Genomic DNA, 25,489 nt, shown 5'->3' with positions numbered 1-25,489 from the left:
TTGTTCGGAGTAGCTGGCCGGGGTGTGGTAAGAGTTCAGAAGAGCTGAGCTGGGTGCAGACCACACTGCTGCGTGCTACTCTGAGGCACCAGAGTTGATGTCTTTGAGTTGGCGCGACGGCGGCATGCAACGAAACTGCGAGTAGCTGTCCTGGATGTTTCTTTTGCGATTGCAAGGCCCTGATGGACATGGATTGCCGCAGGCCTGCTTCCCTTGTTTGATGGCGATGCAGCAGTGTCACTTCGGTTGTAGCTAGGACTAGGCCTCAGTCTCAGTCCTCGGGCTTGCGCTGTTGTGCGGCGTCTGGGTTCGGTTGGGGGTGGCTTCTCCTGTCATTGCTGCCCTCCAGTGTTGGGTCGGTGGAATTACAGGCTACACTGCCAGGAACCATCAATTTGTGGGACTTGGACTAAAAATTTGTATTCTTACATGATTATGTTTTTTTTTTCCCCTTCCTCATTATTCTGAAAACGCGTGTATATTTTTGCAGCTTGGCCCCAGAGGAATGCTGCATCATTTGGCGGTATCCATGTACACTTTGAATGACAATTAAACCTGATTTGATTTTGAAGGCATCCTCAGTGGCGAGGGGTTTTGTGTCCATGATGGCGCTGGTTGAGTCTACAACTCTGAGGTCTTTTACGGTCTTTTACAATCCTTTGCATTGGAGCCTCCATACTAGTCAGTGATGTAATTGTCAGAATGCACTCTATCTGTAGAAATTTACTAGAATCTTTGGTGACATACCAAATCTTCTCACGCTCTTAATGACGTGTAGCTGCTAGTGTGCTTTCACCATGACAGGTCCAGGATAGATCTGAAGGGTATAGAGGGTAACTAACAGTAGGTAAACCGCCTTAATCAAGACTCACCTGGCAGGTATCAACCAACTCTGGACACATGTTTTGCTTTTCCAAGCTGAGTTTCAACAAACACCATTAGGAAGCTTTGTGTAATTACATTCTGCGAGATGAGTTGATAATTATGATTCAGGTACCAGCCATAACCTTTCAGAAAAATCTAGAACCTTTTAACTGGATGTGCAATGAAATAAATTTTGCATTCATGAAAATTATTAGAGAACTGCTTCACTCTTTAAAAATTCATAAAAATCACAAGGAAATGTAGACTCTCAGATCTAATTTGCTGAGTCACTGCCCAGCATTCAAATCAGAAACATCGAATTGCTGCTGAGTCGGAACACCGTTTCCTGTGTAATGCAAATCTATAATTTGGCACAGAATTTCACAGATACAGATTGGACATTGTAGGAGATGGATGCTTCTAACATTAACACAGATTATTACAGCAGTAGCATTCTACTTAAAATGAGGTTGAACAGATTGTGGATCCTACAATTTCAAGGATCTTCTGAGGGAAGCTTTTGTCTTAGATCAAAAGATTGAGATAATTTTAGCTTCAAAGCTAGAAAATGCTAGATACTCAGCATTTGTGGGAAAAAGGAACAGAGGTGATGTTTCACATTGATAATGATTGAGTGAACAGACTTCAAGCCCCAGAGTAACCAAGGAAGTCAGATATCTGGATGGTACTTTAATGAAAAATCCTTAATCTGAATCAGTAACTTTTTCTCCGCAGATGCTACCTAACCTGCTAATTTCCAATTTCCGGCTTCTTCAGTTGTGTTTTTGATTTTACATAAGAAATAGGAGCAGGAGTAGGCCATCTGGCCCATCGAGCCTGCTCCACCATTCAATAAGATCATGGCTGATCTGACCATGGATTCACCTCCACCTAACTGCCTTTTCTCCATAACCCCACCATGCAAGAATCTTTCTAACCTTGTTTTAAATATATTTACTGAGGTAGCCTCCACTGATTCATTGGGCAGAGAATTCCACAGATTCACCACCCTCTAGGGAAAAGCAGTTTCTCGTCTCCATCCTAAATCCACTCCCCCGAATATTTTGATTATAACATGCTGAAAATGGATTGTGAGTTCTAGTTTAGTAAGAAAAATCCCAAAGGTTTCTAAAGATTAGCTTTATCTGTTACACGTACATCAAGATATAGTGAAATGTATCATTTGTGCCTAATCAAATCAGCAACGTGAAGAAAATTACATTATAGTAAAATATTTCATTAACTGTTTCCTTCAAATTCTCTGTAATTCATTCAGTAAATGAATTCTGTGAGGCTAATAACGGAAACCAAAAAAAAAAAATTCCTTGAAGGTGACAAAGAAGTTGGTACTGTGCACCAAAGAATCAGCAGCTCTGCAATAATTCTTAACCCCATTAAGATTTAAGGCCCCCATCACCTAGGGCATGCCTTCTTCTCATTGCTACCATCAAGGTCGTGGTACAGGAAGGCTGATTTATACTTCTGAGTCAAATGGACGCCATAGCCTACGCGAGTGGGCTACGCCATTGTGAGCATTTATACTTGTGCTTTGATGTGTCTGCGTCGCTCTGCAATTCGGGCACGTCGCACATGCGCACACAACTGCCCGTGCAAGGCTTCATGGTCATGGTAGTCTTTCTCGGGGTAAGCAAGTTTAAAGCGAGCGTCTTTTATCGTAAAAGCGAAATGCGTCCTCCATAATTTCGGAGGTCTGTAAATCTTTATGGAAAGCATTGCAGCCAGAGTTCCTTCCCTGCCCTTCAGTCACCCAATGGGAAGCTACTGCAGCATAGGAGGAAATGCGATGCTACCAAGCGGACCAATCACAGTTGTTGCGGTCTGCGTTGCCGCGACGCGTAGTTACATTTTGGGAGAGGTGCGCGTCAGGCTACGGCGTAGGGATCTGCGTAGGCTCTACGTAGGGTTCGCAGCGACGCTGTACCCACGGCGTCAATTTGATGCAGAGGTATAAATCAGCTTGGAGCCTGAAGACATGCACTCAACACTTTAGAAATAGCTTCTTCCCCTTCGTATTTAGATTTCTGAATGGACAATGAACTCACGAACACTACCTTAGTATTTTTCCTCCTTCTGCACCATTGATTCTATTCCACACATCAGCCTTGCAGCAGGACTGAAGCCACATCATGAGCATGTGTCAGTCATTTAATATTGTTTTCATTTGGTCATCACTCCATGGTACATACAAAAATATGTTCAAAGTCACTTCATCAGTGAAATATTATGCCCCAAACTACCTGTTGATCATCAGCTTCTCTCTTCAGTCTTGCAATATTATTACATTCCATCCGTTTTTGCCAGCCTCATCTTCCTCCAAAAGCTTTTAACCCTGCTTTAGTGACTTCACATCCTAGACCTACCCCCAATGTTTTTCTTCAGCCACCTCTGAGACTTCTTTCAGTCCTTCTTCAACTATTACCTGCCATTTTCCTCTGCTCGCTCTTAATACTGGCAGCGTGCAAAGCCCACAGGACCCCAACTTGTACATTAAAAGCATAAAATTAATGTCATTGAAACATCCTGGAAGTACAATTCAATAACTAATGCATAAAGAAATATATATCATGCAGATCCAAGTCATTTTAAATACCTTCAATGATTAAAATAATTCCCTTAGGAAGGCAATGTTTTAAGCATGTGCATTCCTACAAATAGTCACTTTTTATTTAATGTGGAAAACTGGCTACTCAGTGATCTTTAGGTGTCCGTTTAGGCCTTAAGTAAACCTTAAATTAGAATTGTAAATGCTTAATGAGGTGGCTGCTCTCCAATGTTTTATGAACAATAAAGTACACTATATGCTTTATGACCTTGCACAACAAGTTAAAAAAAAGTCTGATGTATTCACCAATAAGAGTAATCTAGATCAATATAGGATTATTTACTATTCAAACAGCTCAGAAATTAATTTTCATCCAGAATGCCATACTAATTACAATAAAACTGATACTTCTACAATCATTGGTGGTTGCACTGAGGCTTCTCTCTTGATGTCTGGGCTTAAATTAATATGCACGAGATCACTCATGAGGCAGTGTTAAATACTGCATGCATCAACCCCTTCAACATTGAAAAGGAAAGACATAAATACATAAATAGAACAGGAGAGTGTCTCAGGTAAGAGTATACAATGACCTTAAATTCACAGTCAGACTATTCAGAAACTTTGGGGTGACACGTAGCATAGTGGCTAGTGTAACGCCATTAAAGTGTCAGTGACACTTAATTGGAGATACTGCACAGTACAACCCTTCAAGCAGCCCCCGATTTAAACCTAGCCTGTTCACAGGACAATTTGCTAAACGGTACAGCTTTGGACTGTGGGAAGAAATTGGAGCAGTTGGAGAAAACCATGGACTCCACAGGGAGGACATGCAAACTTCTTACAGAGGATGCTAGGACTGACCTGCAAACTCTGATGCCCCAAGCTATAATAGCGTTGCGCTAACCACACTTCTATGGCACCTACTGTGACATGGGTTCAATATTTTAGATAAGTGAATGCTTCATAACCTTAGTTTGCTACATGCTGGATAAATTGACCATCCCAAGAGATATAACTACAAAATTAGTTCTAGGAAACCCACGTGTGAGGACATTAAGACATCAAATAAAACAGTAGGTTCTCATTATTGAGTCCTCCACATAAATATCAGATCTAGTTAATACAATAACATCAGATTAAAGACCATTCAGTGTATCCTAACAAATACTAAGCCCAGATCACCCTAAACTTGAAGAACATTATTGTATCATGGTTTTAAGTTTACGTTCTCATTCTTCCTTGTAATTCCTTCTGGGTGCTTTTTAAAAAAAAAACAGTACGCCTAATACTCCAAATACTACCAACTCTGTACCTAACCTCATCAGTCACCCGGCCCTGTAATTGCTGTGCCCTTCCAATTCTAATCTCTTGAACATTTTAATGATTTTTATCATTCCTTAAATAATAGCCATGCATTCAGCTATCTAAGTTCTCAGCTTTTAAAGGTGCATCCTCAAATCTTTCCAACTCCATTTTTTTATTTTGTCCTTTAGCCAGCTTCTGAAAACCTACTGCTTTGATCTGGTTTGTGGCCAACTGTCCTCTTCTATTCTAAATTTTGTATGATAATATTCCTGCAAAAACCTCGTAAATTTAACTGTGTAAGATGTTTTAGCAGATTAATTATGGATGAAATAGTAAAATAAACCACTTGTAGCTCATAATAGCTCAACTACTACGAATGCTGACGAACAGTTTGCTATTATATTTAACATAATTCCTCTGTTTGCCATCACATAGAAATTATTAAATTAAATACCACAAAAAATGCACAGTGACACAGCTAATGCTTTCCAGGTCAACTGCCCCCTGCTGCTGCTACTGTAAATTTTAAGTGCACTAAAATCTAATCATGTGCTCCTTCTAAATAATACCTGGCTCTCGGAGTAAGAAGATACCCTTCAGCACTAAGCAGGTTATCCCTCTTTTCTGATACATAGTACTTTGGGTTTAGATATCTATATGATATCCTACAAACATTGTGAAGCAACTTGCCAATTGATAGTAAAGTCCCACAACATAATCCAATTCAGATGGGGAGTTAGCTGTGCATACTCATTGAACTCATTGTGGGCATGAAGAGAATATTTCAAATAGTAATAAAATCTAGGACCAGAGGGCACAGCCTCAGAATAGAATAATATCTCTTTATAACAGAGATGAGAAGGACTTTCTTTAGAAAGAGAGTGGAGAATCTGTAGAATTAATAGCCACAGACAGCAGTTGAGGCCAAGTAAACAAGGTCATGCCTTGTTCTCATTGCTACCATCAGGAAGAAAGTGCTGAAGCCTGAAGGCACACACTCAACGATTCAGGAACAGCTTCTTCCCTTCTGCTATCTGATTGCTAAATGGACACTGAATTCCTCAAACTCCTCACTACTTTTTTATTTCTATTTTTGCACTACTTATTTAATTTAATATACATTTACTGTAACTCACAGTTTTTTTCCTGTTACAATATATTGCATTGTACTACTGCCGCAAAGACAACAACCTGATTCTGATTGAATATATTTAAAGCGGAGATTGATAAGTTCTTGATAAGCAAGAGCATCAAAGGTTATGGGGAGGAGGCAGAAGGGTGGTTTGAGAGGGAAAATAACCAGCCATGATAAAATGACAGCGCAAACACAATGGATCAAATGGCCTAATTCTGTTCCTATATCTTTTGGTCTTATGGACTAATTCAAAGGTCAGTCTGGAAACTCCATTCAGATGTCTGGGATGAATTTTATGTAAAATTATCAAACTGTGTTCAACCTTCCACTTGCTGCTCTCCAAAGGACAACCTATGGTTGCTTTGAAAACGGAAAACAAGGAAGTTAAACAATATAACCCGACATGTGGATTTGCAGAATAACTGATAGGAACAGTGGCCATCAAATCTTGAAGAGCTCCAAAGAGGGGCAGCCAATTTAAATGTGAGGTGAAGAGGAATTTTTAGTTCATATGTAAAGTTGTATGAAATAATTAATTTGCTGAGCACTTCAGCATTTTCTGCTTTATTTAAATTTATTGAAATGTTATATATTAACTTCATTTACATTTCTATCACATTATGGTAGTACTTCTTTCCCCCCAAACGACCCTCTTGCATTAAAATACAGATGAATGGTGGTCTTCCATTAGGAGACATGATTTCTGCATCTGGGAAGGGTAAACAAGTCTAGGATATACAGAATAATCGTATGATTCATTGAAGTACAGAGGAGTTGGTGTGATGGTGGCAACTTATCACTGTAGTTTGCAGGATGGGTTAAGTAGGCATGCATCATTCTTGACTTTATTGGACAAAGCATGGAATAACATTTAGATCTGAATAAAATATTAGCTGAGCTACAGCTGCAGTCCTGTTTAAAGTTCAGATCACAATACAAGGATAAGATAGCATGAATGATGATTATAGAGGAGATTTGGAAGAATGCTGCCATGGAGAATTATAATAATCAGGATAGAGTGTTTACTTTAGAGGGGAAAACTGACAGATTTCATTCATTATGAGAAACAGAGAGATTAATATCCAAGTAGTACAGATTTAACTTAATTGGTGGATGGATTAAAGGAAAGTTGTTAAAAATGCTTCCTGGTGAATGGAGAAGATCTGGAATTCAATGTCTGAAAGGATGGCAGAGGAAACAACCATTTAAAAAGTACTTGAGCACTTGAAGCCCCACAATCTAGCAACAATTGATCAGAAACAGAGAAATGTGATTATCCTAAAGCCATCTTTGATAGAATGAGCTTAACTGCCTCCTTCCATACCAAATATTTCTATGATTCATATATTTATTTTTATTTCTGAAAATAATTTCTTGAAATTCTCCTCATAAAGGAGTATTTTTCAACAGCTATGATAGACTTTTGATACACAGAACATATGGCCTCCCACCTCCTATCTATTTATACACCATCCTGACATGTCCCATATCAACTTTTCTTTATCATCACTGGGTCTAAATATTCTTTCCAACAACAAGATGCCTTACTAGAAGGACGATGACAGTTCAAATATCATCTTTGCAAAGGAAACTAGTGAAGAACCATAAATATTGTCAGCAACATCTACATTCTTTAAAACGATAAACATTAATAAAATCAGATATTATCTAGAAAGGTTAAATTTCTGAAGTACAATTAAGAACATATCACCATTCTCCAGCAATACTGTATTATTTTGTTCACTAAGACCTGGGTATTCTGTCAATACACAAACTCATTTAAGATAAGTAAACTACCAAACATACCTTACATATAACAAGAGAAAATCTGCAGATGCTGGAAATTCAAGCAACGCACACAAAATGCTGGAGGAACTCAGCAGGCCAGGCAGCATCTATGGAAAAAAGTACAGTTGATGTTTCTTTTTTCCACAGATGCTGCCTGGCCTGCTGATTTCCTCCAGCATTTTGTGTCCATACCCTACGTATATTTTGTCACCGTCACTTCTTAAATCATTCTACAGACTTAAGTTATTGCCATCTTAATTTTTTAAGAATGAGCTTAAAATTCACAATATGAGGGAAAAATATTTCATCAATCGATTACTCCCATAAGAACTACAAACCATGCAAAGTATGTGTTCAAAATGCTTTACCAAACTGAATTGAATTGACTTTATTTCTTACATCCTTCAAGAGTAAAAATCTTTACGCTACGTCTCCATCTGAATGAGCAATGAGCAAATTATAGTAATTTGTAATAAATAGTATGTACAACAGGACAGTCAATATAGCATAGAAATACAATTGTATCAGTGTGAAGTAATCAGTCTGATAGCCTGGTGGAAGAAGCTGCCCCGGAGCCTTTAATGTCTTAAAGATTTGAAGATATACTATATCAAGTTACAGTTGAACAGACTTCAATCCTTTGATAATGAGTTTTGTGCTGGGGTCTCAATTTAAACCCACTATACGTGGTGCACTATTGTTTATACTGCAACACTTCGCAGAATGGTAACATCACACGGTAGTCAACTAAAATCATTTGTGCTTAGCTGAATAACAAAGTGGTTTACATCTGACACATTAAAATGGTTGTTATGAACACATCTTGTGCTTTACATCAATGGAATTTATAATTAAAAGGCAACTTTTTCTCTAAGACCAGTACTGTTATTTACCGTAACTTATTCACCATTTTTTTGTACTCCTTCATAATAAGTCCAACTACTTGGAATTACAGGACAGTATGTTGGGAGAACACCCAAAACACAATAGCTGCTTAAATTTAAAAGTCAAAGGAATTCTTATTAGATATCTGCTAAAATAGAACCGTGATTGCCATACATACTGATGTACTCTACTAATGCTATGCTAGATATTGCAAAAAGTCAACAGAGCCATCTACTGGATAACACGGGTAATTATTGCCATGTTGATACTAATCCCCTGCTACGTTCCAATTGCAACACTGGCGGTTTCATTGACCTGACTGGGGCACTCTGACAAAGTATAACAGTGAGGTGAGGGAGGTAGAAAAAGAATGCAAAAATAAGGTCTAGATGATGCTTACCTTTTAATCACATGGGGTGTGCTATTTTCCATGCGCCCCATACACTCCAGTGCTGCCATGTAACAGTCTAAATTGGGCTTCAGTTCTGCTTCCTCCACCAGGCTGAAAAGCTGGCCAATCTGTTCTAATGAACCCTACAAAGATATCACACAAGGTTATGTCCCAGTATTGATCTTTTCTAACTACCCAGCTCTGTTACAAAACACTAAATGAATAACAGTGAAAAGTAGGAAAGAAGTGCAGATATATTTGTTCTAAAAAACTGAAAGCAATAAATTTAACAGCACTACTAAGGATTTACCAGATGCTGAAAGATGTTTTGGGAAGCGAGCTGCCAAACTGGCATTGAGACAACAGTATCAAACCATTCTTACTAAATGCTAGAAACAAATAATAATTAAATCAGCCCAATAAAGAAGGTTCACCAGATTGATTCCTGGGATGGCAGGACTTTCACATGATGAAAGACTGGATCGACTAGCCTTGTACTCCCTGGAATTTAGAAGATTGAGGGGGGATCTTATTGAAACGTATAAAATTCGAAAGGGATTGGACAGGCTAGATGCAGGAAGATTGTTCCCGATGTTGGGGAAGTCCAGAACGAGGGGTCACAGTTTGAGGATAAAGGGGAAGCCTTTTAGCACCGAGATGAAGAAAAACTTCTTCACACAGAGAGTGGTGAATCTGTGGAATTCTCTGCCACAGGAAACAGTTGCAGCCAGTTCATTGGCTATATTTAAGAGGGAGTTAGATATGGCCCTTGTGGCTAAAGGGATCAGGGGGTATGGAGAGAAGTCAGGTACAGGGTTCTGAGTTGGACCATCAGCCATGATCGTACTGAATGGCGGTGCAGGCTCGAAGGGCCGAATGGCCTACTCCTGCACCTATTTTCTATGTTTCTATATAAACATGTTATAGCTATAATTTCCCTTGCAGTTTTCTGAAATGTGTTCCAGTCAAGGAAGCTAAAATTAAAAAAAAACAGAAGATTTCCTCTTAAACTAGAAGGGCAAGAGCAATTTGATTAAAGTTTTTAAGGTAATACATGGAGGTGACAGGTTAGACACCGATAAATTATTTCCACCTTCTGCATACTGACTGACCATGAGACAGGTTTAAAGACAGGAAGAAGGGCACAGAGTATACAAGAATTTGTACCGTGCCCCCAGTGCTGAAAAAGTATTCAGCTCCCACTTTCATTTTCACATTTTACAGTCTCTTTTTCTAAATTTAAAATATATTGAAGTTGGATATTTTGGGCTAATCTACAAAACATTGTGCATCATGTCAAATCAAAAGAAAAATTCCAAAACCTGTCAAGAATTTACTAATAATTAAAAACCCAAATTGTATGGCTGAAAATGTATTCATTCCATTTGCAATTATTGCACTAACTTTCCTCAGGCGCATTACCATATATTACCTTACCAATTTGTTGGTATAGAAAATTGTTGGATCACTTGAATAAATACCCCCTCTCTCTGTAAGATCCAACAGTATGGTAGATTTTCAATAGACCAAACCAAAATTAATGCAAAAGAGCAATCACAACAAGTCAGGGAAATGATAATAGAGAAGCACAAATCTGGGAAGGGTACAAGACCATCTTAAAGGTACCGATCGTACCTCGGAGCTCAGTGCAGTCCATCGTTAAAAAGTGAAAAAAATTGAAACCATAGCAACCTGCCTAGGTCAGGTCGCCCCTCTAAGCTCAGCTGTCAGAGAAGAATGACACTTGTAAGAGATGCTACTGTGACATAGTCGCTCAGAGTGAGCTGCAGAAGTCAGTGGCTGTAACTGGAGACGAGGTTCATGGCTCCACAATCTCTAAGGCCTTGCACATAAAGGGCATTATTAGAAGAGTAGCAAGGAAGAAACCCAGGCTAAAAAAAATAGCATATCCTTGTAAAGTCTTTGCAAAGTGTTACTAAGAAGATACCATAGAGATGTGGAAGGAGGTCTAGTGGTCAGATGAGACCAAAGTGGAACTTTTTGACCACAACACTAAACGGTATGCGTGGCATAAATCTAATTCTGCACATCAGCCAAGTAACACCTTTCCTTCTGTAAAGTATGGTGCATGTGGATGTAGCATCATTCTATGGGGATGCTCTTCATTAGCAGGAACTGAAAATCTGGTCAGGATTGATGGGAAGATGCCTCTGCCAGAAAGTTTAAACTGGGGAGGAACAACTTCTTTCAGCAGGACAATGACCCAAAGCATGCTGCCAGAGCAACCATAGAGTGGCTTCAAATGAAGAAAATGTCCCTGTGTGGCCCAGTCAGAGTTCTGACCTTAACCTAATTTAACATCTCTGGCAAGACCTCAAGACTGCTGTCTACCACCACTCGCCAAATAACCTGGCACAGCTTGAGCAATTTTGCAAGGAGGAATGGGTAAATCTTGTTCCATCATGTTGTGCTCATCCAAAAAGACTACTAACTGCAATCGTTATGGGAGATGGTTCAATAAAGTACTGAGCAAAGGGGCGGGGGGTGCATACTTTTGAATTGTGGACAATTTATTTTTTGACTTTTTAATTTTTCTTGCTTTACAATTTTCACTTTTTTGGACTTTATAGTGAAAAAAGGAGCATATGATTCACAAATAAAAATTCTCAGTTAAATAAATCACAATCCCTGGTTTAATATTCATTTATGTGAACAAAGGGTTGGGGACAGAATACTTTTACAAGGCACTGTAAATAGGTTAAGTGAATATACAAGAATGAAGATGGATAAGCAATGGTTTGGTTTTAAAAAAATAATGAATGTCAATAGTAGGAATAGTCATGGAATTATACAAAGCCTTGGTATGAACACAACTGTATAGTACAGTGTTGGGTCTCCTTGCTGGGAAAAAAAAAGATACACTTGCCACTGAGGGAACACAGAGAAAGATTCACTGGAGTTAGCTTCAGAGATAGCAGATTAATCACAAAGTGAAGATTGTCCACTAGCCCTATATTCTCCATAGCAGGGGTTCCCAATATTTTTTATGTCATGGGCCAATACCATTAAGTAAGGGGTACATGGACCCCAGGTTAAGAAACCCTGCACAATAGTTTAAAAGAATGAAACTTACAGACTTCTCACAGGGCACAAGGTGGTAAAGACATGCAGGATATCTTCCTTGCCTGTGGTGACCAGAGAAGGGAGTGTGCTAAGAATAATGGAAAGACCACTTGACATTGAGCTGAGGAGAGATTTCTTTACACAGGCAATTGGAATCTTTTAATCCTCTATTCCAGAGGGCTCTGGAGAATAAGTTTTGGAGATCATTCAAAATGGGGATGGATAAATTTCTGGACTATAAAATAACGTGGAGATAATGTAGGAAAATTTTAACAAAGTCAGCCATGATCCTGAAGAAAGGTAACACACACAAACACAAAATTCTGGAGGAACTCAGCAGATCAGGCAGCATCTATGGAGAGGAATAAACAGTCGATGTTTCGGACCGAGACCTTTCTTCAGGGCTGGAAAGGAAAAGGGAAGAAACCCAAAGCTGATCAAAGGTGTAGTAGCCTTGAAGGGCTAAATTACCTACTTAAGACCATAAGATATAGGAGCAGAATTAGGCTATTTAGCCCACTGAGTTTGCTCTGCCATTTCAATGCTGATCCATTTTCCCTCTCAGCCCCAATCACCTGCCTTCTCCCCATATCCCTTTGCGCCCTGACTAATCAAGAATTTTGGCTTTAAGTATTCCTGATGGCTTAGCCTCTGCATTCGCCTGTGGCAACGAATTCCATGGATTCACTACTCTCTGGCTAAAGAAATTCCTTCTTATCTCCATCCTAAAAGGATGCCCCTCTAATCGGAGGCTGCATCCTCTGGTCTTAGACTCTCCCACCACAGGAAACATTCTCTCCACATCCACTCTATTGAGGCCTTTCAACATTTGATAGGTTTCAATGAGGTCACCCCTCATTGTTCTGAATTCTGGTTTATACAGGCCCAGAGCTATCAAACATTCTTCATATGACAAGCCTTTCAATCCTGGAATCACTCTGTGAACCTCCCCTGAACCCTCTCCAATGCCAGCACATCCTTTCTTAGATAAGGGGCCCAAAACTGCTCACAATACTCAAAGTGCGTCCTCACCAGTGCTTTATAAAGCCTCAACATTACATCCTTTCTTTTAAATTCTGGCCCTCTTGAAATGAATGCTAACATCACATTTGCCTTCCCCACCACTAACTCAACCTGCAAGTTAACCACATCCGACTTTTGCTCCTTATATTTTTACAATGCAGAGAAATGGGAGAATATGCAATTGGTACAAAAAAATGAAAAAAAAAACACATTAAATGGAAAGAATACTACTGACCAGACAGTTGAAGTAGCTCAGCATGGGTCCCTAAATCCTAAGGACTTTCCACAGGGGCACAATTGAGAACATACTGACTGGCTGTATCACTGCCTGGTATGGGAGCTATTATTTCCTTCAATCACAGGACTCTGCAGAGTGGCAGACAGCTCTGCGTATCTGTGGATGTGAACTTACCCACTATTCAGGACATTTACAGCGACTGGTGCATAAAAAGGGTCCGAAAGATCATTGAAGACCTGAGTCACCCCAACCACAAACTGTTCCAGCTGCTACTATCTGGGAAATGGTGCCCAAGCATTAATGCCAGGACCAACAGGCTCCGGGACAGCTTCTTCCAGCAGACCATCAGACTGATTAATTTACGCTGACATAATTGTATTTCTAAGCTATAATGATTGTTCTGTTGTATATCTTACTGTACATACTAATTATTATAAATTACTATAATTTGCACATTGCACATTCAGGCAGAGATGTAATGTAAAGATTTTTACTCCTCACGTATGTGAAGGGTGTAAGAAATAAAGTCAATTCAATTCAATATGGCTATCCTGTGCAGAATTCACAAAGTTAGCATAGCAATTTTACTTTTATTCTAAAGGTGATGATGCAGCATGTAAAAAAGGTTAAGGCACAAACTTGCTGAAAAGAAAAACAGGTTCAAGCCACGGAATATTCCTCTTTCTATGTGCTTATATACAAAAGAACCTTCTCAACCCATTACTCTTAACTGTTTCCTTAGACAAACTCTCTCTGTTTCAGAAAAGAATTCTTCAACGGAAACAGTTAAGAATAACTAGTCCAAAGATACAAAGTACATTCATTATCAAAGTATGTATGAAGTATCACTCACAACACGCTGGAGGAACTCAGCAGGTCAGGCAGCATCCGTGGAAACGATCAGTCAATGTTTCCGGCCGGAACCCTTTGTCAGGACTGAAGAGGGAAGGGGCAAGGGCCCTATAAAGAAGGCGGGAGGAGGGTGGGAAGGAGAAGGCTGGTAGGTTCCAGGTGAAAAACCAGTAAGGGGAAAGATAGTGGGGGAGGTGATAGGCAGGAAAGGTGAAGAAGAAATAGGGGAAAACACAATGGGTAGTAGAAGGAGGCGGAACCATGAGGGAGGTGATAGGCAGCTGGGGGAGGGGGCAGAGTGACATAGGGATAGAGGAAGGGAGGGGGAGGGAAGTTGGAGAATTCTACGTTCATACCAAGGGGCTGGAGACTACCTAGACGGTATATGAGGTGTGGCTCCTCCAACCTGAGTTTAGCCTCATCATGGCAGTAGAGGAGGCCACGTATGGGCATATTCGAATGAGAATGTGAATATGAATGTTGCTTTCACCCCAGCATCTGCAAAGTACTTTGTGGTTATGTATGCAGTATACAGCCCTGAGATCAGTCTTTCCACAGACAGCCACAAAACAAAGAAGGAAAACCATGGAACTCGTTCAAAGAAACACATGCACAAAATGCCCAATGCATAAAAAAAGAACAACACACAAACAGCAAAAGAAAAAAAAGAGCAAAAAACACAAAAATATAAAACATCAAACCACAAATCATCCAACCAGTCCAGGCATATTCAGTCCAAATCAGTTCAATCTAGCTGAGTGGTTCGTCTGCCCCTATCAAAAACACACACAAAATAGCAACAAAAAAAAAGAAGCAATCAGAAACGTATCATAATATGAACTACAGAGTCCAATCTACAAACTTTTTCAATTAAACCTTACTCAAGAATCAAGGACTCTGGCAGCATCAAGCAAGAGGGAGAGAGAGACCATTCAAATGCATTCAAACAAGTTGGGGAAGTTCTTTTGTACTTAAGCACATAGGTAGGGAAATGGGATTGAAAGGGATAGTATATCAGCTATGATTGAATGGTGGAACAGACTTGACAGGTCAAATAGCCTAATTCAGCTCCTATGTCTTATGGTCTTTTCATCAATATGAAAATGGAGAAAAATCTCATTATGTGGCCTCTGGCAGATAAACTAATTAATGCAATTTTAGGATACTTTCACTGTGACCATTAAGACTTGGGTTATAGCTACTAAGTTTAAATTTACATATAAAGTCTTAAACTTTTTTGCTGAGGTCAGCCATATTCTAACAAAATGATTCTAATTTCATGAGAAACTAATTAATGTGACACTGTTAATACTTTGAAGTTAATTTTTAAAAAAAGGATATAAAGGAACCCAAGAACAGTATCTCAGCATTGTGCACACAGTAATTATAAATTTACTAACCTTTTTAGCCCACAGGTGCATTAAGGTACTGTAAGTCTTAACATTCAAATGTTTCCGACGAGTAAGAATGCGGTGATTGAACAGGACACATTGATGAGCTCTGTCCAAGTCATTATTAAATCCACAGGCCTCAATGTAAGATAATATATGTCGCTGGGTGTCACCATATTTATTTCCCTCATTATCTTCAAGTAGTTTAGCTGTTCGGTTCCAGTTACCGATTTGTTTTTCAAGACGTTCCACTTCAGTAAGAACACCATCCTGGGAGAACTGAGATTTTGCTTGTGAAGTACTCAATGCAGAAGATATAGCTTTTTGTGGTTTCGAATTGCCTTTTGAACTACTTTTTCTGCCTTGTTCCACTTTCTTAGCATTGTATACATTTTTATTCTTGCATTCTTTTGGTTTTTTCACAACACTGAGCTGCCTTTTGGTTTTAATATGTTTTTCTTTAATTAACTTTTCTATCCATTTCTTGGGAGCAAATGTAGACTTGGGAGGTACTGTTTCTGCACAGTTTTTTTTACCCAGCTGGTTTTCAACTGTCCTTTCCCCTCTGAGTGCTGCTGTATTTGAGTTAAGAGAACTGTCAAACTCTCTGACCGGCAGAAAACTGAGATTCGCTGACCCAGTGTGATTTCCTTGAGTAGTTATACTTATTCTGTTCACAAATTGTACATCTGAACATTGCATTTCAGTCACATTATCTGCTTGAAGTTGTTGTATTCTTGCTTCAAGTACTGGCATTTGGAGCAGAAATATGGAAATTTAAAAAGTGATCAGAAACAGTCATCAAATAATTCAGATTTGCACATAAGAAAAAAAAAAGTTTTTGCGATGGTTAGTAACACACATAACGGTGGAAGAACTCAGCATGTCAGGCATCATCTATGGAAAGAAATAGAGTTGACATTTTGGGCTAAGACCTCTCATCAGGACTATTATACAATGGTTGACATACTTGAAAAGACTTCCTACTGATATGAGATACCAACTCATGGCAATGTTACAAAGCTTCATATCACAATTCTTGGACTTACTAATCCAACAACACCATAAACTGCACACACCCCATCATTTACAGTGCAAGAAAATTAAACATCCATTTCTCTAGACCAGGGGTTCCCAACCTTTTTTAATGCCATGGACAAATACCATTAAGTAAGGAGTCCACGGACCCCAGGTTGGGAACCCTTGGTCTAGAGAAGAAGAACGAGAGATCAGCATCCAAAGAGGGCAGGAAAAAGAGGCCATGAACATCAGAAAGAATCAAATGCAATGGAGACTTAAATTAGGATGGGTGAGCAAAACTAGGCAAAGAGATGAATATTTTTTGAAATGGGATAAATATCAAACCAGCACAATGATGTGCCAACAAAACTGAGAATTTTAAAAACCTCTGAACTTACAGTAAACAAACTTTAGTTTCAAAAAAGTGTTGCAAGTTAAGTGACAGCAATATATATTATTCAGATCACTGGTAGCATACACAAGTGTTTTTAAAGTATATCTAGACTTTATGTTAAACTAATTTACTTACAAAACAAATAACAAAAATTAATAGTTTGGTATTCATATAGGAAGTACCATGAAAAGTTGCTCCTGGCAATCAAGAAACTAAAAATATATTATTGAATCATGCTTAATATCTGCACATCCCTGCCTCAATTTTCTCCCATGATCTTACCCTCTAACAGATGAGCCTTCTCACAGGTTTGAGTCTTTCCATCATCCTTCTTAAGTGTAACAGAAGAGTAATTTCTTCTGAAGAATTCCCAAGGATGCTCTGTTAGTCCAAGTGGAAACATTCAGTTACAGCAAACATAAAAACATGACGTGTTTGATCATAACTCTGTCATATTTTGTTAAATTCAGCACATTACAGAACATCTACAATAACAGAGTATTAACTTTTTGATAGTCATTCAGCTTTTGTCCATTAAGTTACATGAATTATCAAATTATGAAGGAATGGATTTACAATTTCTCCAGTGAGTTGACTAGTAAACAAATGCTATTTACACTATTCATGTTAATATTCGTCTGATAAATATTACTACCAGAGAGGAGGTAGAACTCCGCCATGGGTGGTCTCAAGCCCAGCTGTGAAAGGAGGAGAGTTGGGCATGGGGCTAGCAACCCCATCCTGTAAAAACCCAGTACTAAAGAAGCTCCAAAAACCTCATTCCTGGGAGAGGAAGGATCTTCACCAAGAAGACGTATGCAGTTGTGTGGTGAAAGCAAAAGTCACAGGGCCGATCAGGTTTCAGCTCAGGATGGAGGACTCTGGGTGAGCTGCTGTCAGAGGCCTATGGCCCAGCAGGGGAGATGGGCTTAAGAAGAAAGGAGGTTCAAGAGTTTGAAAACAAAAACTCAACATTATAGGAACAGCCTCCCTCCCTCCATCAAATTTTTGAATGGACAATGAACCAACCCATGACCACTACCTCACTATATTTGTTCTCCTTTTGCAGTACTTTTAAAAAATATTATAAATAACAGTATTATATACATTACTGCACCATACTGCAGCCTCAAAACAACACATTTCATAACATACTGCCTGTCAGTTATATCTAATCTGATTCTAAATCTTATTGTCCTCAATTTGTGACCTAAGCTTGGTCTGCCATTCAATAAGATCATGGCTGATCTGGCCATGGACTCATCTCCACCTACACGTCTTTTCCCCATAACCCTACTATGCAAAAACCCATCCAACCTTGTCTTAAATATATTTACTGAGGTAGCCTCCATTGCTTCATTGGGCAGAGAATTCCAGATTCACCACTCTCTGGGAAAAGCAGTTCCTCCTCATCTCCGTCCTAAATCTACTCTCCCAAATCTTGTGGCTATGTTCCCTAGTTCTAGTCTCACCTACCAGTGGAAACAACTTTCCTGCCTCTAACTTATCTATCCCTTTCATATTTTATGTTTCTTTAAGACCTCCTCTCATTCTCCTGAATTCCAGCGAGTGCAGTCGCAGGCGATGCAATCTCTCCTCAGAGTCTATCCCCCTCATCTCTGGAATCAACCTGGTGAACCTCCTCTGCACTGCCTCCAAAGCCAATATATCCTTCCTCAAGTAAGGAGATCAGAACTGCATGTAGTACTCCAGGTGTGGCCTCACCAGTACCCTGTACAGTTGTAGCATAACCTCCCTGCTCTTAAATTCAATCCTTCTAGCAATGGCCAACATTCCATTTGCCTTCTTGATAGCCTGCTCCACCTGCAAACCAACTTTTTGTGATTCATGCACAAGAACTCCCAATTCCTTCTGCACAGCATCATGTTGCAATATTTTTACCATTTAAATCTGATCTATTTTTCCTTCCAAAGTGGATGACCCACAGTAGCCCATTCCCAATTCATTTAACCTACCTACATCTCTCTGCAGACTTGCTATACTTTTTGCACAATTTGTTTTTCCATTCAATTTAGTGTCATCAGCAAACTTAGATACATTACACTCAGACCCCTCTTCCAGATCGTTAATGTATATCATGAACCATTGCGGGCCGAGCACCGACCCCTGTGGCACACCGCTCACCACTGATTGCCAACCAGAGTAACACCCATGTATCCTTTTCTTTTTAAATCTTTTTATTGAATAAGTACACAAAAGGTAAACCATATAGGCACTAATACACTGTTAGAATATATTACAGGAAATATTAATACAGAAAAAAAATTAATACAAACAGTGCAATTTAAACATAAAATAGCAAGGTAATATAATAGTATACTAATTTTTATATATATCAATAAAGAGAGAGAAAAAAAACCAAAAAAAACCCCCAAAAAAACCCACCGTGCAACTAATCTAAAAAGCAAAGCAATGGGCTAACTAGGAATCAAGTAGAGTTAAACAACTTAAAACAATCACGTCCTCAAACCCGACCTCCATTAAAAACAGTTAAAAAAACAAGAAGGGAATATAAATATGGACCAAGAGAAAAAGCATTGGAGCATTTCTTACTTTAATGGCGAAAAGATGTATTTTACAACATTGGAAAGAGACTAATGCTCCAACTACGCTCTTTTGGTTTTCCCAGACGATATTATGCTTAAATTTGGAGAAAATTAGAAATAATCTTTATGATTCTTCAGTTAAATTCGAACAGACCTGGAGATCTTTTATTCAACATTTTCATTTAATGTAACACCCATGTATCCTAACTCTGTTTTCTGTTCGTTAACAAATCCTCTATTCGTGCTAATACATCACCCCCAATTCTATGCATCTTTATCTTATGGATAAGTTTTTTATGCAGCACTTTATCAAATACCTTCTGGAAATCCAAGTAAATAACATCCATCTGTTCCCCTCTATCCAATGTGCTTGTTATATCCTCGCAGAACTCCAGCAAGTTTGTCAAACAGGACCTGCCTTTGCTAAATTAATGCTGCATCTGCCTGATGAATCAATTTCTTTCCAGATGCCTCGCTATTTCGTCTTTAATGATAGCTTCAAGCATATTCCCAACTACAGATGTTAAACTAACTGCCCTACAGTTACCTGCATTTTGCCTACATCCTTTTTTGAACAATGGTGTAACGTTCACCATCTTCCAATCTGCCAGGACCTGCCCAGAGAATTTTGGTTAAATTATCATCAAAGCCTCGACTGTAACTTCTGCCATTTCTTTCAGTACCCGAGGTACTTTCTTTCAGCATCAGGATCAGGGGATTTATCTATAATCAGCCCACAAGTTTGCTCAGCACTACCAGTTTAGTGATAGCTATTGTATCGAGGTCCTCACCTCCCATCACATCCATAACATCTCTCTTTGGCATGTTAGACGCATCCTCCACTGTGAAGACTGACACAAAATAATCATTCAAAGCCTTCAATTCCCCCTTCTCGTCCTTCAAGGGACCTATGTTCACTTTAGGCACCCTTTTCCGTTTTATATAATTATAGAAACTATAAATTATAAATTGTCCTGTGATTAGGCTAGTGTTAAATAAGTGGATTGCTGGGTGATGCAACTTGTCGGGCTGGAAGGTCCTGTTCTACATTGTATTCCTAAGAAATAAAATTATTTCTAGTATATACTGGCTTATTTGGGTAGAGGTTCACACTCGAAAATGGTTACAGCTCCTGTACTAACCTGAGCCCTCATGGCTATTCCAAGCTACTATCATGTTTTTTAAGCACAGTCAGTGCCATCTTGGAGGCTAGCCTGTTCACAGATTTGAAGTCAAAAATTAGCTTTATGTGTCACTTCTACATCGAAACATTCAGTGAGATTTCCAACACTCCTCAGAAACATTACATTCCCACCAGCTTGCAGGGAAGGAATCAGCCTTCCACAACTGGTCCATACAAACCAATTCAGCTGGCTGTTAGAAAAGGAAATTACAGTATCACAGTAGCACTACAAGTGCACAGATAAAAATATTAGAAGTAAAAATAATAAAGAGTAAGTTACCACAAACAGTCTAACAGGAGGGAGTCATCACTTTGCTGGCTATCGGTTGACTCATTTTGAGCCTAATGGCCGAGGGTAAGAATGACCTCATACGGCGCTCTTTGGAGCACCGCAGTTGTCTTAGTCTATTACTGAAAGTGCTCCTGTGTTCAGCCAAGGTGGCATGCATAGTGTAGGAAACATTGTCCAGAATTGCCATGATTTTCCATAGGTTCCTTTGTTCTACCACAGCCTCCAGGGTGTCCAGTTGGCTCCTGTTACAGAGCCAGCCTCTCTAATCCTGATGTGCAGGGTCAAACAGAGATTCCACCAAGGTTTCTCAAAGAAAATAACCAGAGCTGTGTGGAAAATGGCAAGTCAGACTGTCATTTACAATGAAGCACACAAGGCTGGGCTGGAAATTGAGTGGAGGATTTACTGACAATACATGTGTGAGTACAGAGCAGACCTATCTCAAGCACACTGATTTCTACCCTTGATGGGTAGATGCTGTTATCTGAAACCAGGTTATTCACCTGAGGAAGAGGAACATAAAACATAAAATAGTACAGCACAGTACAGGCCCTTCGGCCCACAATGTTGTGCTGACCCTTAAACCCTACCTCCCATATAACCCCCACCTTAAATTCCTCCATATACCTGTCTAGCAGTCTCTTAAATTTCACTAGTGTATCTGCCTCCAGCACTGACTCAGGCAGTGCATTCCACGCACCAACCACTTTCTGAGTAAAAAACCTTCCTCTCATATCCCTCTTGAACTTCCCACCCCTTACCTTAAAGCCATGTCCTCTTGTACTGAGCAGTGGTGCCCTGGGGAAGAGGCACTGGCTGTCCACTCTATCTATTCCTCTTAATATCTTGTATACCTCTATCAGGTCTCCTCTCATTCTCCTTCTCTCCAAAGAGTAAAGAAAGCTCCCTCAATCTCTGATCATAATGCATACTCTCTAAACCAGGCAGCATCCTGGAAAATCTCCTCTGTACCCTTTCCAATGCTTCCACGTCCTTCCTATAGTGAGGCGACCAGAACTGGACACAGTACTCCAAGTGTGGCCTAACCAGAGCTTTACAGAGCTGCACCATTACGCCGTGACTCTTAAACTCTATCCCTCAACTTATTAAAGCTAACACCCCATAAGCTTTCTTAACCACCCTATCTACCTGTGAGGCAACTTTCAGGGATCTGTGGACATGTACCCCGAGATCCCTCTGCTCCTCCACACCACCAAGTATTCTGCCATTTACTTTGTACTCTGCCTTGGAGTTTGTCCTTCCAAAGTGTACCACCTCACACTTCTCTGGTTGAACTCCATCTGCCACTTCTGCATCCTATCAATTTCTCTCTGCAATCTTCGACAATCCTCTACACTATCTACAACACCACCAACCTTTGTGTCGACTGCAAACTTGCCAACCCACCCTTCTACACCCACATCCAGGTCGTTAATAAAAATCACGAGAAGTAGAGGTCCCAGAGCCGATCCTTGTGGGACACCACTAGTCACAATCTTCCAATCAGAATGTACTCCCTCCACCACCACCCTCTGCCTTCTGCAGGCAAGCCAATTCTGAATCTACCTGGCCAAACTTCCCTGGATCCCATGCCTTCTGACTTTCTGAATAAGCCTAATGTGTGGAAACTTGTCAAGTGCCTTACTAAAATCCATATAGATCACATCCACTGCACTACCCTCATCTATATGCCTGGTCACCTCCTCAAAGAACTCTATCAGGCTGGTTAGACAGGATCTGCCCTTCACAAAGCCATGCTGACTGTCCCTGATCAGACCATGATTCTCTAAATGCCCACAGATCCTATCTCTAAGAATCTTTTCCAAGAGCTTTCCTACCACAGACGTAAAGCTCACTGGTCTAAAATTACCCGGACTATCCATACTACCTTTTTTGAACAAGGGGACAACATTCGTCTCCCTGCAATCCTCTGGTACCATTCCCGTGGACAACAAGGCCATGAAGATCCTAGCCAGAGGCTCAGCAATCTCTTCCCTCGCTTCGTGGAGCAGCCTGGAGAATATTCCGTCAGGCCCCGGGGACTTATCCGCCCTAATGTATTTTAACAACTCCAACACCTCCTGTCCCTTAATATCAACATGCTCCAGAACATCAACCTCACTCATATTGTCCTCACCATCACCAAGTTCCCTCTCATTGGTGAATACCGAAGAGAAGTATTCACTGAGGGCCTCGCTCACTTCCACAGCCTCCAGGCACATCTTCCCACCTTTATCTCTGATCGGTCCTACCTTCACTCCTGTCATCATTTTGTTTTTCACATAATTGAAGAATGCCTTGGGGTTTTCCTTTACCCTGCTCGCCAAGGAGAAAGGGAAGAAGGGGACCCAGGACTCAAGACTATACTTCCCCTCAACTTGCACTAATGCCATTACGTTTATTTTTTTACTGTGTCATATAAATTATATCGAATTTATGGTAACGTAAAAGCTTATATGATTTATGTTCCTCATGTGTGTAACGTATGGTACCGCTGCTGCATATTTTCATCCTGGGCATGTAAGGGTATGACAATAAGAATGAGACAGTGCTACAAGTCATTGGTTTAGATGGGTTTGTGTGTGCACACGCAATCTGGAAAAGGGCAGCGATTGTTACACCAGATGGGCCGGGGTTGGCAGCATGCTCAGAATCGGTGGGAGGACACAGTGGTGGAGAGTCAACGTCCCAGGACAGCTGGAGCCCGGCCTCCGGAACAGGCTCCGACTGCACCTCGTAGCGAACCGCGAGTTTACCTGAGCTTCTGGTGGGCCAACTCCTCAGCTGCAGGCACCGGTGACAGCCCGAGGAGAGAAGAAGAAATTTCCTCAGAGGGAAAACACCAGCGTTCCGGGACGCGCAAAGCTTTAACACCAACATCTCTCCGCTGGTTGTCAGGAGCGCATCTTCCGCTACAGCCACAGCGCATGCGGAACGCGCTCGCGGTGCATGAAGGGAATTGAAGGCTGCAACAAAACTACAAGTCTCAGAATACTTCGCGCACAAGCTAACACATGCCATTAGATGTAACCTACGTTGTTACAATAAGTACTGCGGATTTTGAAGCATCAAATATATTTCAATACAAAGGTGTGGGATTATTTTGTGCAATCTAAAAAAAGAATGCTAAAATTTGAAAAAGAATCAGAAATTGCTGAAAACTTTTCACAGAGCAGGTGGTTAGTATATGTGTTAACATTTCAGATTAGGGACACTTCATCAGAATTGGGAAAGACCGTAGGGGTTCCCAGCCTCGGATCTATGGATTTCGTGGTTAATGGTAGGGATCCATGGCATAAAAAAAAGTTGAGAGAGAACCCCTGGGAAAAAGAGATGCATAATTTAAACAAGAGAAGACCTGCAGATGCTATGTGTTTTGCACATTTTTAAATGGCAGTAATAGCTGTTTTTTTGTGTGCAATATGTTCCTAAACAGTAGGATGTGGGACGTGCTAATGAAGAGAGAAAAACAAAGCCAAAAAAATATGGATGACTGGCATAACGCAGACACGAGGAAATCTGCAGATGCTAGAAATTCAACCAACACACACAAAAAATGCTGGTGAACGCAGCAGGCCAGGCAGCATCTATAGGAAGAGGTACAGTCGACTTTTTGGGCTGGGACCTTTCGTCAGGACCCTTTAAAAGAGAAGTGTCACGAACATAGGTGGGAAGGGATTGAACAAGGGGGGATAAAACAGTGCCGAGGTATGCAGAAATAAGTTCGGTGGGGCAGGAGCAAGCTGAGACAATGGGTCTGCCAGGACAGGCAGGTTTGTGGATCTTGGGTAGGAGGTAGAAACGGGAAGTGCGGGGTGTGGGAACTATAAGGTTGGTAGCAGTGGGTGAGAGATCCCCTGAGTGGATAAAGTTGGTGATGGTGTGGGAGACAATGGCCTGATGCTCCTTAATGAGGTCATGATCGAGGGGTAAATAAGAGGAGGTATCCGCGAGTTGTCGCTGTGCCTCGGCAAGGTAGAGGTCAGTGCGCCAGACTACAACAGCACCCCCCTTATCGGCGGGTTTAATAGTAAGGTTAGGATTAGTGCGGAGGGAGTGGAGAGCAGAGCATTCGGAAGGAGTGAGGTTGGAATTGGAACAAGGTGTGGTGAAGTCGAGACAGTTGATGTCCCGTAGGCAGTTAACAATAAAGAGATCCAGAGCAGGCAGAAGACCAGAGCTGGGTGTCCATGAAGAGGAAAAGGGTTGAAGACGTGAGAAGGGGTCATCGGTAGGGGTGGGAGAGTCCTTGCCGAAGAACCAAAACGTCGACTGTAGCTCTTCCTATAGATGCTGCCTGGTCTGCGGCATTCACCAGCATTTTTTGTGTGTGATGACTGGTATAAATTCTGTTTAGACAGAAAACAGAAACAAAGAACAAATTAACCAAAATCATAATCAGATGAGCACAGACAAATGATGTGAAATTTGTTATTTTGCAACAGCAAAGACATAAAACTCTCTTAAGTTACAAACATAAATAAATACTGCAAAACAAGAGGAATAACGAG

At 40.4% G+C, this 25,489-nt stretch overlaps 1 protein-coding gene across 2 annotated transcripts in view; it reads right to left on the bottom strand.

The window, feature by feature from the left end:
• Positions 1 to 23,891, bottom strand: part of polrmt (polymerase (RNA) mitochondrial (DNA directed)) — an 83,863-nt gene extending 59,972 nt beyond the window's left edge. For both annotated transcript variants that reach the window (XM_072244604.1, XM_072244605.1), the window contains exons 1-4: positions 23,735 to 23,891; positions 17,219 to 17,317; positions 15,532 to 16,271; positions 8,944 to 9,077 (exon numbers count right to left, since the gene is read on the bottom strand). In XM_072244604.1, coding sequence (XP_072100705.1) covers positions 8,944 to 9,077; positions 15,532 to 16,271; positions 17,219 to 17,317; positions 23,735 to 23,858 — 1,097 coding nt within the window. In that variant the 5' untranslated portion in view covers positions 23,859 to 23,891. The remainder of the gene's footprint in view (positions 1 to 8,943; positions 9,078 to 15,531; positions 16,272 to 17,218; positions 17,318 to 23,734) is intronic.
• Positions 23,892 to 25,489: the final 1,598 nt, after the last annotated feature.

The sequence above is a fragment of the Mobula birostris genome, chromosome 26 (assembly GCF_030028105.1).
Source record: "Mobula birostris isolate sMobBir1 chromosome 26, sMobBir1.hap1, whole genome shotgun sequence".
Lineage (NCBI taxonomy): Eukaryota > Metazoa > Chordata > Chondrichthyes > Myliobatiformes > Myliobatidae > Mobula > Mobula birostris.
Note: the sequence above shows the minus strand (reverse complement) of the source record. Positions and strands in the feature narration are given on the sequence as shown.